The 20,979-nt window shown below is 38.1% G+C and overlaps 1 protein-coding gene across 1 annotated transcript in view; it reads right to left on the bottom strand.

Moving 5' to 3' along the window:
• Window positions 1–20,979, bottom strand: part of cdkal1 (CDK5 regulatory subunit associated protein 1-like 1) — a 189,391-nt gene that overhangs the window by 37,187 nt on the left and 131,225 nt on the right. Inside the window, exons 11-12 of the mRNA XM_026371931.1 lie at window positions 16,667–16,847; window positions 9,784–9,846 (exon numbers count right to left, since the gene is read on the bottom strand). Coding sequence (XP_026227716.1) covers window positions 9,784–9,846; window positions 16,667–16,847 — 244 coding nt within the window. The remainder of the gene's footprint in view (window positions 1–9,783; window positions 9,847–16,666; window positions 16,848–20,979) is intronic.

Here is a 20,979-nt window from a genome sequence, read left to right as displayed (position 1 = left end):
TATTGATTGAACCCACCCATTTCCCATTTTTCATGTCAGCAAAAATATTGCAACATGTGACAGACAGGTGTTTTTTACCACATTGACTATTCAAACAATAAATAGCACTGAATGTTTCAGATTTGTGTTTTGTCTATTCAGACTATATTTATAGTTTAGAGGTGTGACCAACATGTAAACCATAGAGCTGTCTATGAGTAAAAAACAAGCTGAGAAAAGATGGAAAATCAATCAGAGCCATTGCACAAACATTGGCCATAACCGGTACAATCATTTGGAAAGTCCTAAAGAAGAAAGAAACCACTGGTGTACTAACAGCTGACAACAGCAGTTGACAACAAAAACAAAGACCCTAAAACAGCTGTTGGTGACATCAGTAACAACCTTCAATTCAATAATGAAATATTTTGATGTCAGACCCAAATATTTTAAGTCTACAGCAAAAATAAAGGAACTGGCCTTTCTGTTCCAGTATCTTTGGAACATATGGGTATAATGGGCTGTTTGGACTGAATATGAAATGACATTAAGATTTAGTTTACATGCCAAAACAGCATGGGAATTAGAAAGGCAGAGAGAAAACCAGAATTACAGGAGTTCAATTTTCAGTGTGTAGCCAGATATGATGAATTGCATTAAACTGAACTTCCATTTAGATTGTGGCATTCTGCATGCATGAATGCTCAAAAACACGATTCAACGAGAGCTCAAACAATATACACAGTGTTTGCAAACAACTACGTGCACAAGCATTTAGTATACTACAACCCAAACATGTAATTCTACATTGTTTAGAATCAGCTGTAATGATGCTGGAGCTGTGAGATGGTGGGGGGCAACTCCATCCCATACTGGTTCTCATTAGGGGTGACCCCTCGTTAATGACCCTACCAATCAAGGACTATCACAAAATCTACTCTAAAGCAATAATCAGCGTTAATAAGTTAATTTACAGCCACATAGAAATTCTAATAAGCACCTTTTTGAAAATTCAAGTTACTTATTGCTATAAAATGCTCAATATTTACCATAGAAAAGGACAGATGAGGATCTACTAAATGCCTTAGTGATTTCAATCACTTTCATACAGTCATTACCAGTTGTTCCTAATCTTCACACTATGATTAAAGCATAAGATCACAGTACTTACAATTTATCATATATCATTTCCTTTAGAGAGACTCCACTTGGCTGGAGAAGTACAGTAGCTGCCAAGTACAGAGGCGAATACACACACATAAACACAAACACACATAACTTTCCAAATAAGCTTGGCGGACGGGGAGACCTATTGACTGAATCAGAAAGCATTCACACTCCTGTCTGAAGCAGACCATTTAGCACCACAAGCTCTAATATCCTGCCCTCATTCATTTCTCTGTCCCTTTCTTCCTCCTCTCCACACAAACTTCCTCTCACCAGCCCTCCATTCAGATGTCAGTCACATAGCATGCAGTTAAAAAGAGGTAGCTGCAAGTCCATGGCTTCCTCTGGCCCACTGGTGTGTGGGGGGTGTGAGTATTTCTAAGTGCATATGTGAGTGTGTACATGCCTGTGTGTGTGTGTGTGTGTGAGAATAACACACAGGTTTGATGCCTTTGGTCCAACAAATTGGAGCAATCAACAAGCAATTACAGCATACACTGTGTCACTTTGAAAAAGACAGAGTGGGACCAAGAGAGAGAGAGAGAGCGAGCAACAGAAAGTAAAAGAGAGACCTAGATGGTGTGAGCAGGTATTATCAAGTGTCGTCTTGTAAAAAGAAGAACAAATATAGCAACCAATCAAGCCAACAGTGCCAATTTGATTTATTTCTCTTTTCAGCTCATCTCTGTTTTTCTATTCAATTCAGTTTTACTGAAGCCTTTCTATAATTTTTAGCTGGCAGAGCAGAGGCACAACAACAATCGTCTTTTTTCCTATTTCGCTACACAGCCTTGAGAGCATGAAAGGCGCTCGGTTGCCTATGGGAGATTCAGTCGAGTATTATCTAAGGTTTTCAACCTCCAGTTTTGCGACTACGTTAACTGCCTGTTTTCTTGTTAGTTTAGAGTAACACTCTAGTTTCCACTAGTTAGAAAACACAGCCAAACACATAATTTAGAAATTAAGCAGAGTGACAGATTTACTGGAGTTGCCTCTAAGGTTTGTCTGAAGTTTGTTTGCCTCTGACTAAAATAGCCAATCTGCTCAGGTGGTCTTGCTTTCTTAAGGTTCAGCATTTGTGGTTTTATAGTTGTATCCCTAATAGTAACTCATAAATTTGGAAAACTTGGCAAGTCTTCAGAAACTGTTGGCTCTGCACTTGTGCTTCTCCTATGGGTACAGAGAGAGATATGACTGTAGAAAATAAACAGGTAACATTTTAACTTTAACTTTAAGCCCACAGTTGAGTTTTCAACATTGTTGAATACAGTACATGGATGTGGTTAGGCATGCAAATTGTTATTTATGACTTATTTGTAAGCCTAAAGCACTTACGTTGCTGCACAAGATGCCAGGTTCTTCATCAGTACAAACATTTAAAACAAACAGAAAATATACTAGTAACCTGAAACCAATGACCAATATGTTGCAACCCATAAAAGTGACATGGTACCACTGTCTATTATTAAGACAAATGTTCCTGAAGACATGAACTTTACTTTATGTGTACATAGCTACATTTTGTCTATACTGAATTTTACTGTGTGAAACTTAAGTTTAAAAACAGTTTATTGGCTACAACTGGCTAACTGGAAAACATAAGGCTTTGGCCTGAACAAGAAAGAAAATGTGACTGTAAACAATATGAGGTAATTGACATGGACTGTAGCTTCAGCATAGAAGCTTTGCTAATATTTATTTTAAAATTTAACGTTCCAATGTATTACAACATACTGTAGTTCTCAAAACACACTAGGATTAATAAACTGCAATTACATAATGGAGTCTATGCCAGTTGGGATATTATAGTGTTCTTTAAGTAGGAGGCTGGAAGTTAGACATATATAACACGCCAGCTCAGTCAAAATGTTGCATGGTATCATGCTTGGGAAGACTTGTACGGTTTCTGTGTATGTCTGTGATGTTGCAGAAATGTGACAAATGAAGAACCTGGGCATATTTCAAAAGCAAACATTTGTTACGCACCAAATGGACTAAGATTGAAGATGGAGATTCATATGTGTTTGTACATTTGTGGGACCGTACATATGTATGTTTTGTGAAACTCCCTGGTGTGTAACCTTGACAGATTGAGAGCATGTAGACATAGCTATAATGCACTGTTGTACAGTATCACAGGAACATCATGGCTTTGGCAACAGCATTTCACTGTGGGTGGAATATCAGTGTACACACATATGTAGACAAACAGGTCGAGCTCTTGTTCCTTCTGCCTTTGATGAAACACCAGATGAGGTATTACCTTGCACACCAATCTTCTATGACTTCTTATAGAAAGGTCAACTTTGTCTTCTCAGTGTTCATCAGATGATCATCATTAGTAGTACAGAAAGAACAGAACAGAAAGAACTGTGCACATAGTCTAATTGTTGAAAACATAAGAAAATAAGAGAAATATAAAACACACTTATTATTGCACAACAACTATTTTTAGGGCTTTAGAGTTAAAACAGATGACTATTACTTCCCCTGTGCTTGCAAAGAAAACATGACCTGAATGATGGTGTGTCTTGGATTTGAGCAAACCAGTCTTCTTTGGTAAACAATCTATGTCCATATTCTGCATTTAATTTGTAATGACAGACACACATCTCTGGCTATGTTCAAAAACCACACACAGTATGGCTGCAGCATTACATCAGAAACAATGACAAGACTGACAGGAATAGGTATGTCTATTGATAAATAGAACTGAATGGATCCATCTCTGAATCCACAGATTAAATTAAGAATGAATCAAATCAATCAATCAATCAATATGATTGATAATAATGAATATTGTCTATCAATATGAGGAGCAAAGAGGTAACTATGCAAGCGAAGAAGATAACAATGAGGCCAAAAAAACATTTTTTTTTTTTACAAGAAAAGCAGGATAACACAGAAGATCTAGAAAATGAACACAATAAACATCCTTTTTGGGCTGGGGCGTACAAGTCTTGTGGCTGAGCACAAAAATAATTTGCAGGGTGAGGATTTTTGACTGTACAGCCAATACAAATGGTCTCCAGGATGTAGGTGTACATGTTCCCTTGTCTAGAGGAGAGCATAACCTCAGAGGAGGACCAAAATCTCATCATCATTTAGTCTCCAATACAAAAAGGTCAGGTTGCAGTTCAAGAAAACAGGTAGAGTTGCAACAAAACACAAATCCCGCTCTATAAAAAATATGGAAAAAGGGAGACGTGGAGGAAAAATTAGAAGAGCTGTTAATTATTTAACCAAAAGAATAACCCGGCACTTTCTTCAATGTGGTGGAGGTTCTGTTGGTGCTTATGCATGTATGACAGTAGAAGTGTCATGCATGCATTTATTGATGGTTTCACTGCTTACATAAGCAACATGATGAGTGCTGAGGTGTACAGGAGCATTCTGTGTGTCAAATGTATCATAATCAGTGCTGAAAAAGTGAAGCTTTCTCTGCTAGCCAAGTCAGTCGGCGGATTTCAATGTGACTGAAATTCCACTTGTTGAAGACAATGACAAAGAGACGGCACAACAAGTAAAATGTGTAGGTGGCTGCAGTGACGGCCTGGGAGAGCAGCACCAGGAAAAGACATAATGTGTCAGGGTCTAAGACTCCAGGAAGCTGTCAACTGCAAATGATTTTCCACAAGATACTAAATATGATGCTGTACCAATTTGTGTGTATCTGCACCATTGCTTCTTAACACTTTAAATGTGTGCACTGTTGTAAAAGGGCTACATCACCTGCATATTTCTTTCTATATTAATGCCAGTCGAATTAAAATGCAGCTGACACTTTTATTAATTTTAAAAAAGTGTAACTTGCCAAAATACATACTGAAGTGACTGAACATGAAAAAAAAGAGTCTATGTGTTGTGAAAAAGACAGAAAAGCCTCTGTGAAGACGTGATACTGAAATATTGTTTTTAGAATACATCCTGAATGAACAACTACAATGACAATATTTTCATATATTGCTTAATTCATCATAATTATCAAATTAGAGATGGCATGTTTGTAGAAATTATCAGTATAAACATAATGGCAATGTAATCAGCTGTCTTTGTATGGTAGCAACAAAAGAGCTCAGCTAGCAGCACAGAAGACTTTCAATACCTATAAACCCTCAAATTGAAATGATTTCAGACATTTCCAGACTTTCTAAAGACACAGGCAGAATCCTGTTGTCTTTCACAGAATAGACAGAAAAAAACTGATGGATGGAAGGACAAGTTAAGAGAGCGTGGCAAGAAAATAAATCACCACAACCAACATTTATTGTCTTTTTTTTCCTCCTTCCACTCCCTCCTTTCTCTTGCCCTAAACAGTTAGTTAATTAACAGAAAAGAAGAGAAGAAAAATTGGGGCAAGCAAATGTCAAGTCCGACAAAGACGGAGGTTAGCCTTTCAAAACAATGCAAAACAACAGCAGCTTAAAAAACTCATTCTACAAAATAAAAGTAATTAAAAATGCCAAACAGGGGAAGAAAACAGTCCACTAATTGTTTAGTTTAACAAACGTGCATGAATATGGAAAAAAGTGATCTGTTGGGGAGAGAGAGAATTGTTAAGACTAATTAAACTTTTTTTTTTCTTGAAATGATAAATAATTATGTCAACTTCCATGAGGCAAACTGGGAGTTCAGAATAACTGAAGGGGGAAAGTTTATTGAGTGTAATTAATTATTTTCTGCAAATGCCTCCTTTTGCTTGTTACCCTTTCATTATCAGCCCTTCATTTAGCCACCTCTGCCTCCCTCTCTATTTCCATCCTCCCATTTTCCTGTCTTGCTTTCTCTCTCTCTCTTTCTCTGTATCTTGTGTGGTTGGGCAGGTGCAACGGGCCATGTTGACAGCTTGTCCCTTCTCTCTTGCCGCAGGGAGAACTGTCACCCCTGTCATTCAGGCCTATGAACACAGCGTGGAGAATGCATGTGTGTGTGTCTCTGTATGTGTTCTCAGGAGACTATGACAGTGTGGGGGAAGAGGGGCTTTGTTGGCTCTGCCAGAAACAGCTGAATGCGCGGACTCTCGCACACACATCGAGTTTGGTGCGAATGACTTAAGCATGATGGGAGTTTCGCAGCCTAAACCTGGAAGGGCAGACCCTTCAGGGAGCAAAACTTTAAACCAGATGACACTGCGATGCTGCACAGGGAGAAGAGTCTGCAAGTGTGTGATGTGTCCACACATCACTACACACTGCACACATTTGCACAGGGGAATAAAACATGGTCACTCTAGAGAACAAAACAAAGTCAAGCATGCTGGTAGCAAAGTGTATCATCTTTGACTGTCTCATTGATGAATAAAACAGAGTAATTACTTGTAAATTGAGTACAGCAGACAGGCACAACCAAGATCTCTAGGTGAGAAAAACAGGATTTAGAGTGTGAGGTTGCTAACTTAAAATCATCAAATTAAATAGTGAACAACCCTCCAGCAATAACTTAAAACTCCATTCTGGCTAAAGGTTAAAAATACTGGCTGTACTGGATGATCCCATTAGAAATGTGAGTGAAAGTGAAGAAAGGTCGAACTGGAACTGCTCTCTATAAAGTGGTTTATTCTGGGTTGTTTTTAAGTCTTTGAGTTAATTATGCTATTATTAAAAAAATATTATATGTTAGTCTGATGTATACATATCACAGATCATTCTCTAGAACAGTAGACAGTGCAACTGACCCATTACCCCTTGGACTGAAATAGGTTACAGACGTGTACTAGTTAAGACTATATCATAGTTGTTTTCAGGGGTGAGGTACAAACGCTCCTGGGACCAAGCAAAAAAAACAAGCAAGAACCTGTATTTTAAAGCAAAACACAGGGCTACAACATGGCTGAGTGGGTTACACAGTCAGGGCCTTAGAGAGTCTGTGTGAGTATAGCATGTCTGAATGAGTGCGTCCGGTGGGGGGCACCGGCCCTAGACAAAGTGCTCTGCCAGCTTTCTGCCCACTGGTCTTTTCATTGCTGATGGATGGACCTTGTTCAGCACCATCTGGCTATGGGATACTTCACATTAATCATCACAAACACCCGCACATACACACACTTCTGTGTCTGAAATGTACATAAACCCGATGAACCGTCTACATAGATAAGGACACACAAGAAACCTAACTTGTACACACTGTGATGTTGTTGTTAATAAAGAGACACAACGTGAAAGAAAGGAAAACAAAGGTGACCACAGTAAGAAGCACAATGATAAAAACAAAAACAATCAAAAATAAGTAAATCACTGGTTCACTCCTCACTGACAGCCCACTGCTTGTGTTTTAGCTACCTATGTTCCTCATTTGTATTTCAGAGTTAGCACATGGCAGATAAAAAAACAAGCTTAGCACAAAACAACAATTAGTTCATTTAAAAACATTGTTTCATTAGGTTGGTACCCTGGAGCTCTGGAACAATAAAATCTCACTTACCCACCACCCCCTACCTCAACTCCGTCTTTATTAATGACCTTTTCGTAGGATGTGTATAAACAATAATGGCTGTGAAGACACAAATTCCTGCCTGTCCTCTAAATCTGTGTGCTCCCTCTCTCCTGTTCACATTTTCTCTCATCCTCGTCCTCACAGAAACACAAAGATGTGCCGGTAAACACATAATATCCTTATATAAACCATAAGCTCAAAGGTCAGGCACCCACTTACCCACTTTCTATCCTATCTAATAGCTTCAAGGGTTTAACACAAGCTGATCTGCCTCAATGTTTCAACAATGTACATACTGTGCATGGGCAAGGACACATGGAAGGAGAATGCTCTACATTAGATGTATTGTCATTAAATTGCATCTCACGGCTCTCTACGTTTGTAAACCAAGAGATTTCATGGAATTTGTAGTCCGTTGAAAATGCATTTTAAAAATGTATTTATGAGTCCCAGGAATAATACCATATTAGGGGCTTTTAGTTAAATAAGCAAGGTTATAAGGAAGTTACCTGACATTTCACTGCTGGGGTTTAAAAACATGCTCTGCAGAAGGAACGGATGTGGCATGTCAGAGCAAAGTCTTGTTTTTAACTAGCAATTAATGTCTTCCTAATTATGTAATTACTATTTCAAAACAGCTAGTTTTGAGCAACAGCTTTTCATGTAGTGATTCACTGAATAATAACTATAAAAAATAATAACGATTTAATGTTAATACATCGAGATGAAAAAATACCAATACAGGTAAATGCAACCATTTAAAAGAAAAAAAAAAAAAACATTTAATCACAGTAGGTTTTTAATATGAGACAGTTTTTCCAACCTTGGTTTAGAGTGTATTACAACCTCTAATAACAATGATACAACATACAGTAGTAGTAGTAGTTTTAAGTCGTATTTCATAAGAATCATACTTTCATCCCGTGTATTTTCTGCAATATTAGGGAAAGAAACGTATGTATAGATTTTGCTATAGAAGTATTCAAGGTGTTTTAAGACTTTTAGCAGTGGTTTGTACAGTATTGGTTGGTACACTAATGTGCAACATATTCAGACATATTTGTTTGGTTGATGCGCTATTTTTCGGGGATTGGTGACAGATTTGTGACACACTTCTGCAGCAGCATAATTTTAGCTCACTAAACAATCCTAAATTAGACAAATCAGCATGATTACAAAAGATGCACAAGGTAAAAAAGAACAGTGAGGCAGAGCAGGCTCAGTATGACACACCATCACACCGTTGCTTTCTTCCTCTGGGAATCATACTTGTAGAGAAAGGCTGTTACAAAATACTAAGTGTCTAAGTTACATGCAAACGTGTTAATGTATTGTGGAGATATTCTCTGCTAACTTTGCTCAATTCTGATTCCCTGTTTGTGTTTGGTGTGTGCTTATACACTCACTAATATTAATGTGCCTTCAAGTGTGTGTGTGTTTCGGTGTGTGGGAGGCAAAAATCCATGCCTGCCACAGTGAAAACGTGATCTCTCTCATATCCTTTTAATTAGCGTGTAACCTATAACAACTGTACTAGAGGCACAAACTCTTTTCTACATTTATAAACTTTGCTAAAACTGTCTAAAGATAAAGCCTTGCTCAATGACACAGTGTGACACCTGCAAGGATTACTTCAATCTTACTTCACTCACTTACATGTCACTGCCTTCTTTCTGCATTATTTGCCTTGTTCTTAATTATGATATGCAAGAAATGACTTCTATTTACACCACAACTCAGCCATTAAACAACTAGGATTATCGCATTGCAGTTGTATGCCTCCGCTAACCAGTGAGGTTGTAGTTGACATGCATTTCTGTTCCAACTCATATTGTAATAAGTTTATGCACGTGTCCAAGGGGATGCGCAAGATCCGAAAATATAGTATAAACACACACGGAGAAACACAGGTAAGGAGATTTTGGAATTCAGTCAATCACACACACTCACTACCTAATCAGACACACTTGAACTTTCCTCATTTACTAGATTGCTGGCAAGAGGTGGAGAGATAGAGAAGAGCTGTAGGAGCAGTATTAGCAATGCAGACCAGAACCTTTGATGTCAAGTGAAGGCTTCTGGTTTTGACATGAATGAGGCTGAATATTGATCTGTCTCCCCATTAAGGAAGCTACAATAATGTACTGTATCGCAAAGAAGAATACAGAGCAACAAAATGAAAGCAGCAGTAGAAAGATCTCTTACCTTGTGGTCGTAGGGATTGTAAGAGTGGAAGAGCTGTGACAACTCTTTAGTCCTCTGCTTCTTCTGTAGACAATAAAAAAAAAAAGAAAGACTTACAACATGTAACATTCATCAACATGTTACGAGCTGTGAATTTTAAAGTTTCACTCATTTTAACAAAGTTTCACTCGTATTAATATTTGGTTACTTTAGAATAAACCACTTGATTGGAAACAATGGGTACTAATTTATTAAATCTATAAAACTGCCCACTAGCTGTGGCAGAAAATATTTCTTAGTTTATTCTGGCCTTAACCTTGCATGTTCTTAATGTTTAATGAGTTACACAAGCATGAGACATGGCTGTTTGATGTGCCGCAGTTGTTAATGCAATCAGTTACACGAGGCCGATGCAGTTACAAAGGGTGCTAATTAGCTCACTGATTAGGCCATGTCTGGCTAAGGGGGAAGGATATATGTATACGCTACCGTTGCTAAAGGCAGTAGGCATTCTTTGTGAGGCTGTCACCCCCACAAGGCCTCTTGTCATTTTTTAGTGTTAATAAGCAAAGGTCTGGATTCATGACCATAGACCAGATTTGTACATATGGCAAATAACCCACAAGTCATTCTGCTATCAATAACAGGCATCATACAAATTCATTATGCACATTAGGTGTGGTCAAGTTGGTAAAGATGGAGCACCGTTCAAAGTGTAAGCTCAGCGTAAAAGAGAGAATGTGGAAGGAAAACAGCAAAGATAAAGGAACAATTAAATAACAAAATGATAAAAGAAATTTAGAGTATTAAAGGGTGGTGATAGTACTCCTTGCCCTCGGCCAGCTACCACTTCACTGTCTCTGTTCAACATAAAACTGTTTTACATAGTGAGGTCCATCCTTTCATCACTGCATCTCGTATTGCTCCATGCTCTACTTTGTGATACCCTCCATCTGCTCATCTCTAGTTTCTTTTGCTTGCCCACCAACTATTTCTACCCATCTCTTACTCATTCTGTTCACCCAGGGCTCTTGTGAGCCATACAATCCTGTAATCATCAGCCCTCTCTGTCTACCATCCTCTCATTCTTGTTTTCACATGATTCCCTCTCACTCTCTCTGCCAAAGGGCTCTCCAGAATCTCCAAATCCTCTTTTCTCTTGTCTTCTGTGTCTTTCCGCACATCCCTCAACGCACCCCTTCTCCCTCGCTCCCTGTGTTTTTCTCCAGTCAGGGAAAACTCAGACTAATCATTCTGTCTCCACTTGCTCGCCCATCCTCCCCCTTTATAAGTCTGTCCCTCCACAATCTCTTACTCTCTCTTTCTGCCTGGAGCACCTTAGGTGAGAGAAATCCTCTCATCACTGCTCCTCAACATCATTAGGTCTCCTGCCATCCCTTCATCACTCTCACATCACACCCTATACAATGAACTCTGTGTGTGTGTGTGTGTGAACGCAGAAATGTAAGACAGATGTAACCGCAGGTAAGGATTTCTAAAACCCCAATGAGCTCCCAGAAGAATTTATCCAGTTCAATAATACACATACATACACACATCTATAAAAAATACACTCCACAGGCACACACACAACGCACTGACTCACTCAAATACACACTGTACAATCAAAAGGGAGAAAGGTGTGAAAACATGCCAAACACAAGGTGATTCAAAGGCCACGATACAGAAGAATAAGGCACAACTCAAAGAGATAGACGGAAATAGATGTAGAAGAACAAAACACATTAAAGAAATGATACAAAGTGAATCAAAAGTAGTGATAAAGTATGATCAATTTCTCTCCTTCTCATTTCATACAATACATTCATTTAGAAGTACTACTATTGTAACACAATGCAATGATATAATGTAAAAATACAACTAGAATCTAATTCTAATACAGAGCAGCAAACTATAACGCTTCAACAATTAAGAAAACACTCAATCATCCCAGTGTAACACAGAGGAAGGTAAACTTCAGAGATATAAATATAACTATTTAGGAAGCATTTTGTTATGAAAACATTATTCAATTACATTTAGTCATTTGGCAGATGCTTTTATCCAAAGCAGCTTACAAGGTACAAGGCAAAGGCCGGGTGAGCATGGAGGGCAGCGATGTTACCACTACGCTATCCAGTCACTATTATACAATTACACATTAGTACATTATACAGTGTACATTAGTAAACACTTTCAACTATGATGTGTGATATGTTTTCCCCAAATTGTTTGAGCAATGTATTTGAAAACCACTTGTAAACAGTTAAATTTCAGTGGTTCACGTACACTAGTTATATTGTCCTCTTATCCTTTTTTTTCAACTGTATCTCAAGTCTAAGAATGCTATGAGTGCGTGAAGTTAAACATAATGCGTCTGTCTACAGGTGTGTCAGTGTACGTGCAGTTTCTCAACCAGAGAAGTAAACCTAGCATGTCGAAGAGGTTGTAGTAATGAGCAATGCAAGGCCAGTGTAGGCAAGTGTGTGTGTTTGTGTTTGTGTGTTTGTCTGTGGACCTGTCACTGTGGTGATGATGAATGATTGTTGCTACAATGACGTCCATCTGTTGTTGCCGCACACAGACAGATGCTACATTTAACGGGAAGCGACGTTACATGGATATATACACTTGTACTCATAAGCTGTAAACACATACAGGACTGGTATAGAGAGGAGTGCACAGTGTGCAGAAAATAACACATAGAGACTAATGAACACACTTCAGGTCTACACAAAACTATACAGTATGTACACTGTTGTTGTCTGTTTTTGAGATAGTGAGTGGCTCCTTGACTAAAAGCTGTAGAAAATGGCTTGAGAGTTTCTATATGAAGAGATGCATCAGTGTCAGTATGTTGGAGTGTGTTGGCAGAAAAGTGAGGCTCTATATGTCCAAGCGTCCTTTCTCTATGAAGGCTACTAGATAAAACACATTACAGCTACAATTTAATTGACTTGTGCTGATGGTGTTGACACAAGGTGTACACAAGGCGTCTATTGTAAGTTACTAATACAGAGATTTTATTTGGCTTCCCTAAATAAATTCACGTAATGTGCTGATGAATAGACACAATATGTTCATATGTGACCTTACAAATATAAAATGATTTCGTCATGTAATTAATATGCTCAGGTTAGTATGCCACGGATATACTTTCTGTTTGCCAACACGTATACAAAGATAACAACAGTGTCATTAATGTCAATGTTTGCATAGTTCTTTGTCTATGTCTGGAGGATTTAAAAGGTTAGCAAAATAAATCAACAGAGAAAAACAGCAGCAACAACAAGGCAGGTATGTAGATGCAGGTAGTTGTGGAAAAAGTTTGGCGTTTTTTTTTTATTTTCTTCAAAACTTACAACTCTTTGGGCGGTGAGTTTGTGTCATTGGTCCCACCGGTTATACGTGGGACTGCATCATGAATATGCGTAGCGTTATTCATGATGCTACTCATGCACACTGAAATTTTGTTTAAGTTAAATACACAAGTTCAAAAACGTCACTTTTTCTACATAGCCAGTGTGTGATTAAGCAAAATTATATTGCTAGAGGAAATGTAAGAGGTCATTGAATTATGTCATTATTACCATTAAAATATTGAATTTTTGTACTTTAAATTGTCCTGTTTCCATAGACAGGCCCAGATTGCATGTTCTGAGTGGGTGACTAGAAGTTTTAAAACTGTTGTTTCTGAAAGTATATATAAATATTTATGCGCTGTATACCTTTCTGCAGCATCAACTATGTTACTGCTTTATACTTAATTTTTTTTTATCCGTCTGTGGAATATAGTCACTGTCAGTCCCCTCAGCTTGTTAAAACTCCAGCAGCATACTGATATCTATTAAGGTAGAAAATGCACTTGAATATGTCAAGCAAAAACTGTGATCATTAAAATACAATGTGTTTTCCCTTCCATTAGTGGACTGGGCCCTCATTAATCAAGTGCAGACCTTCCTGGTCCCAGACAGCAACTTAACCATTAACTCAGCCTTAATACCTGTTAGACTGCCTTTAGTGGAGTGTTATTATCTCCCCTGATAGGTGTGTGAGAGTATCTGTATTTGAGATGGAGGGAGGGGGGTAGGCATGCATGTGCGTGTAACTGAGTATGTCCATGTTTGTGTGTGTGTCCAAGCGTAGATAAATGATAGTGCAGTGAGAAGATGGAGCTACTAGTGGCTGGCCAGATGTTTCACTCTGACAGCTGCTGCACTGGTGCCTCGTGGGCAATGGAGTTCTTAACCAATTATAACCTGGGGAAATTAAAAACACTGTCCCACTAGAACAGCTAATCTCCATCTCTATCACTTTTTTCTACCTCTCTGTTCCACAGCTGCTCATTCTCAACTCGTCCTTAGAAAACAATAACCATCCCAACACACACAAAGAAACACACCATCCACTCAGCAACTCCATTTATCAAGGCTAAGTTCTAGTCACCTGGGGATGATTATGGAGATCCAAGCATTCACATTCCTTTATTCTCAGCATGCTCCCTTCCCTCTCTCCATCCCTCCATCCCTGTGGTCTCCTATTCTTTCCATCTGCCCCTCCACTCTGCCCTGCATTCTGTCATATATCATAGATTACAATGCGTAATATGTAGGACCCACATATACCACAGAACACCTGGATCCCATCGCAGCTGGACACTCACCAGCTCCGCTTCACTCACTGACTCAGTAAGACAAATCTGTCGGCATCTTTTTAATCAAATATATGTTTTTGTAATGGCTGGAAATCAGACGGCCGATGCAAAACCACGTTTCCTAATGTACCAGCAAGAAACTAAATGTCATTATATAGTACTTTTACAGAGGAGTGGATTGTTACTATATCATCAGCCAAACAAATGCCCCAAAAAACACGAACTGACTTAAATAACAGAACATGCTCTTCATAATCATTTTTACACATTGACATTTACTCTTTCATTCAACCTCAGTTTTATATTAAGATCACTGTCCTGTATACTCCGAAGCTGTTTACTAAGACTGCAGAATGATGTTTGGTCAACAGATCCTAATGTACGGCTTCAGAATTACTAAAATTAGTAAAACTTTGGGCATTGACACCTTGAATTATATTTCTCAATTTATTTTTTTAAGTAATAATACTTAATTATGGAAAAAACAATGAAAGAATAAAAATAGGGAAAGAGAATTATACACAGTATACTGTATGCATTTCATTTTTAGGACAGAGCGTGGCAACCATGGTAAAGGAACGTACAACGACTGCCACAGTCAAACTGCGCAACTGACCTCCTCATAATAATAAAAACCTTATGGTGGCTAGTAATGCTCACAACAGGCATTTCCGTGTAGCTGTTTGTTTCTCGGTTTACTTACACCAATGTCCCTCCTTTACCTTCACTTCCTCAGGCCTCCTCCTCTCTCTGCGTCCTACTCCATCTAGCTCTCCATCCATCCCTCCCATGGCTATTCAGCACTGTTGTGTTCCAGACAAACCATCTGGTGCACTTTATTAATGACTGACCCTACATGGCCTAGACGTCGCCTAACTGCCACCACTCGCTGTGTGTATCTGTATGTCTGTGTGTGTATGTGTACAGAAACAGGTGCATGCTGACTGATGATCTGATGATGTGTGCAGCTTTTGCCACCAAAGCAGGTATATTGTTAGGAACCATAACATATTATTGTGACTCTCTCTCACTTTTTACTGCTCTACTATTTTCAGCCACACACAAATAAACATAGGGATTATCAATGCACTTGTCGGTGTTTAACTGATGATTTAGCATAACCTCCTAGTCATTAAATAAAAAAGAAAATTAAAAATCAAAATAATTTCAAATTCAAAAACGGCCAATTTGGCAATAAAAGGGTCCCACAAGAACCAACATTAAGCCAAAATCTGACAATCAAAGAGCTTTTTGTGGAATGAGGTCACAGCTAGACATGTGCTGACACCCAACTGCTGACAATAAAAGAGTGATGAGACAGATGGAAGAGAAATAAAGAAAGGGGAAAAAAGATCAGAAAAAGAGAAGCAGTAATGTGTTGCCTTGGGATTGATTCCTCTAAGACGCACACAACTTCCCCTTAGAGAACGAAGTGAGGAAAGAGGGAGGAGGGAAAAAGAGAATAACTCATGAAGATGCTCCACTTGAAAGAGATCTGTCACTTTGATGGTAAAGACCGAGATAACACAAATACAGGAAGCAATAGAACATATACGGTACAGCAGGCCGAACCAAAAGGGAAAAAAAAGTTTTAATGAAAAGACTATGAGTGCCATGGTTAAAAATGTGTACATCACGTGTGTAAGTAAGGATGCAACCAGTAACTATGAATAGGCTTACTTTGAGAATACACAATATTGTGTTATGTGTAATCTTCCTTGGAGGATCCATGGAGGATCACTTGCCAACAGTAGACAGATCTCTTCATTGTCACAAACTTTTCTTGTAAATGTCTCTTCTAGTTGTCGACACGTCAACATAAAAAAAAGCAAACAGGATGCACCTCACCACACTTTGGATTGCCACAGCAAAGCCTGAATGCTTTGGTAAATTACTTTTCAGTTTTGTTTTAATAACTATGACTCATAGCTTCAAATTTCTCAAACCATTTTCATTATGGGTTGCTGAGTCATGATTGATGGGTAGAAATGACAGTTTAATTAATTTTAAATTAAACCTACAACCTACAACACAACAAAGTCTTGTCCAATTGCGTACCGCTGCTGTTCTTCAGGTCCTGTTTTCTTAACAGCAAATAACATAACATGTCCAGACAGAATACAGAAGAGGTTCACTGTTCTGCATTAAAGGTACTACTGTTATGTCTATTGAAAGCCCAACTCAGCTGGATCGGACAACTTGTATTAAAGAGTTCTCTGTTTTTGTTTGTTTTTGTTTGTCAACACTCACCACATGTGCTGGTACTTGCTCCATCTTGGCTGCAGGCGTACCCGGTCTGGGGTAGAACTGGTTGATGAAAAGACTAGGAAATCTGTAGCATTTCACCAAGTCTACTGTTGCTTGGAAATCTTCCTCCGTCTCCCCAGGAAAACCACAGATTATATCTGTAGCGATGGTTACACCTGGGACCCTAAGAAAGAGACAGAAAGAGCCAATCAAAACCTGATTAGCACACTCTGCTGCAAATCGTTACCTATTGATTATTGACCTGCTGGCTCATAGGAATAATTGTAGCCAGTAGGGTATGGGAATAGGTGCATTGATTTGCTCTATGCATTTTGTTTGTATTGATAGTTTAGATGGCTTGTTTAAGAACTCCAAGGTTAGGTCATCACTGTCTGCCAGAAAACCATGTATCACCAGAGTAAATACTTGACATTCCCACTGAAATGTGCACTGTTCTGACATATTGACATGAAGTTTCAATAATCAGGCTTGATCCCAAAGGCACTTAACATTATCACTGATGGCTGAAGTACTGTCAATTTTCAAATAAGGGCAAAATAAGTGATACGAAAGAAACCACATTATTTTTAGCAGCAATTATTTGTCACAAGCTATTTCTGCAATTGCCTGCTTTTGACAAACAAAGGATTTGTTGGTGTTTCATTCATATTCATAGTGTTTATCATTCAAAGTGCTAGCCACCCAAGCCACTGGTTTCTATCAACATTTAAGCCACTATACAAAGGGCAAGGGGGAGCATCTTAATTTCCTGTGTAAATGAAATGGGTTATATAGCACAAACAAGAAAAAGTCAGAAAGCATTTAGCAACAGGATGGAAAGGAAGGGAAGACCACATTGATCAGTAATTTAGGCTTGCTTCTTTTTCTTCATTCCTACATTTAGTTTTGATCTTGTTGTCAGACTCTTGTTATTTTTTTACTTTATTTACTTTAAACTCATATCACAAACACAGTTAACATATCAATAAAAAGACAGACAGCTCAACAAAGACATCACGAAAACAGTGAAAAGGACATTTTCTCTGCAGTCAACAACATGATGCATCTTTAATTACATTAACTCCCTGCATCTGCAACCCAATGATAACCTCTGACCTATTGATGTGTTCCAATTGGCTGATGGCCATTAATATTAACCAATAGCTCGAAGGCACAAGCATCCTTGACCTCTTAGATCTGCCAGATCTGCCTGACAACTACCCTATGGAAAAGTAAAACTTCATAAATTAAAACATTCATCTGAGTATGGAAAGAATAAATGGCTGAATAAATGAATAAATCTCTATTTGAGATTAGAATTAACTTTTTGATGCCCTGAAGCAGTGGTTTAATTTGACATAAAAAACATGGTTTTAATCCTGTACTTTGATAAACAAAGGACTATTGGCAAATATCATGAAAATGGGAAGTAGTAGTTCATTTTTGGAGCTACTGACCGTGTGCATCCAATGTTTTTTGTAGGAAAGTAGGTTTAGTCCAAAGCATTTTTCTCAGAGATAAAAAGGCCTCACATTATTTATTCCTACATAATTCTAAAACTCATTACAACAGTATATAACATATATAATGTACTACTCAAGCTGTTGCACTAATGGCAGTGGTAGCAAAGGTTAATAAAATTAACAGTGTAAACAAAGAAGCTTTTTTTCTGGCCTTAATAGATAACAGCATCTCCCTAGGTTTTGTTTATCTCATTTGCTAAAGCCCTTTGGTAGTAGTGGTGTTGAGGAGGTATCAGTGTGTTCTTTTTTATTCTTGTAGTAAAAAGAAATCCACAACCCTGTCTCCTGTGCAATTAAATAGCAAACGTGATTATGCCTGTGTAGATACTATAAAGCACTATAAAGCAACATATTTGTTTTTCAATTAAAAAAGCACTACATTTACTGACAAAAAATGAGTTGTAAGAAGGTAGCTGGGGTGAATGCAGGGGTACAAAGCACAGAGCTGTCACATTTCAGAGCTAAGTTAGAGAGTTGTGGTCGAGCAGGTTTACGCATTCAAAACATTTTAGTTAAGGTTCCAGAAAGACTGCGGATTTGTTTAAAGGTTTATAAACCTCACGTTTACTGAATGCTATTAGTTTCTAAACAGAACCACAACTAAATTAAATAGCATGGTAGTCAGACAAGCTGGATGCTGTAATTTAAAATCAGATACATGTATTTTGTCAAAAATTAAGCCTACGTATATGCAACTTAGCATTTATGCTAATTGTCAACATATGCTCATTATGTTAATAGAAAATCCAATTGAATTCTCCAAATAAAATGTATTTAGTTTGCAGTTTAATTTGATAGAAACAGGGTTAGGTGACAGGGTTGCACATAAATTTGGAATACTGACAGAAAGAGCATGGAGAGAGACTGGTGTGAATTGGTTTTGTGAATTTCCTAAGGTGGAGGCTGAAAGGAAAAGATGTGCACACACACTGTTATTTTGACACCTCTGCCTCTCTCAGATCTAAGGGTGATGGAGGTGTGATGTGTGAAACTAATGAACAAGAACCACAATGATGCTATCCTTGTTAAAATGAGAGAAATGTATCTTGTTATTGTACAACTTTCAAAAACAGAGTGTGTGAGAAAAGGAGAAGTAAAGATACAGAGACAAGGAAAGAAAGAAACTCAAAAAACAGATTAGGTTTCAACTCAACTTGCTTTCAATTAAGCCAACACAGGAAGAGGGCTATTTTTAAAATGCCAGGAGTGAGCAACATGTTGATTCACCTAATCTGGAATTAACTTTTGTCACAAAGTACTGGACATCTCATCTTAACAGTGGATGAGATCTGTTCATTTTTTTCCCTAAGCCTATTCAGCTATCATGTTCGGATATTTATTGTTTGTGTCTAATGTTAATTTGAACTCAAAAGAAAGAGTAAGGCCGATTTAAAGAGTTAAAAATGCTAAGAATAGAAATTACTGCAGAATATACTGGGTATAAAGTTACAATAACAAGGGGCATCACAGTTTGATCAAAATCAAATAGAACAAAAGCATGCAATCTTTTACTGCCTATCCAAATTGCATGTTTAAATGGAGACGTAATATTTAGAGCTAAATTTTATTACCTCCATGTCTGACAATACTACTGTATATTGTATGTGCACATCTATATGATGAAAGAAGGGACAGTCATGTTAACCGCAGGACTAACGCAGCACGTCATGTAGCTGCTTCAGATTACAAAGACACACTACATCAAAGGATATAATAGTGCAGGAAAATGGGTGTGTTTGTGTGCTGTGTTCCTATCATTTCTCCTCCTGCCCTAAGGAAGCCGAGGTACCATGTCCCTCAAGACAGTAACTCTCACCATCACTGTGCTATTATTCTGAGTTAGCATTTACACTGGGAGAAAGGTTTCCTAGGTAAGTCTTAATTAAAAATCATGATAAGCCTCCACCTGACTAAATAGGCCAAATTAGGCTTAATAAAGTACAATATTATGTGCACACAGATCCATGCATGTGAATTTACTGTTTTCACACAGCCATGAAGACAAATCCAATAATGTGGCAGAGGTTTGGAGAGGAAGCCAATGGGTGGAGGAGTGAAAGGAAAGAAAGAATATCCGTGAAGGTAAATAATTACCTATTCATGTGCTGGAAAGGGACTGTGCTGCCCATCTGTGCCGCACTGTGTGTAGTGTGTGTGTTCTCTGAAATGATAATGCGTGGCACACTGGGGCCACTGTAGCGTAGGAGTCGGACAGCGAAGAGAGACAGACATGACGAGCAGGAGTGAAGTGCTGTGGGGAGATTTGGTGTCAAGTGTAAAAAGCTGCTACCTTGAGGAAACTCTAGTCCTAAATAAGATCACATTAACACATAATGATGGCTTTTACTATTGTATGATGTGTCAGTGTGTAAGACAGAGATCAGCAGCTGGGAAGAGAGTGAAGAAATCCACAAGGACTGCGGTTTGAAGATTACAGAACCACAACAACAAATTGTGTGACAACCCAAGTCAGACATAAACAGTGGGTATATGAGCATGAGCTGAGTAGGGTTTTGTATTAATGTTAAGTCCTTATAAGAGCCATCTGTCCACTCTAATACTTAAAGGATAACACTGTATGATTATAAAATATAACTGACTCGTACTTTTGTTTAATACTATTTGTGGTGTATCAATGCATTTATATTTTACCAGGCATTCCTCTGAGTAAATTGTCAAAGAAAACTTCAATTATCAGTTCATAACTTGTCACAGTGTTAGACTAAAAGCACTTACTTTAAAGATCAAACCAATTCATCTGTGAATTATACATCAGCAAAAAAATAAATAAAT

The sequence above is a fragment of the Anabas testudineus genome, chromosome 16 (assembly GCF_900324465.2).
Source record: "Anabas testudineus chromosome 16, fAnaTes1.2, whole genome shotgun sequence".
Classification (NCBI taxonomy): domain Eukaryota; kingdom Metazoa; phylum Chordata; class Actinopteri; order Anabantiformes; family Anabantidae; genus Anabas; species Anabas testudineus.
The sequence above is the reverse complement of the archived record's forward strand: the minus strand, read 5'-3'. Positions and strand labels throughout refer to the sequence as shown.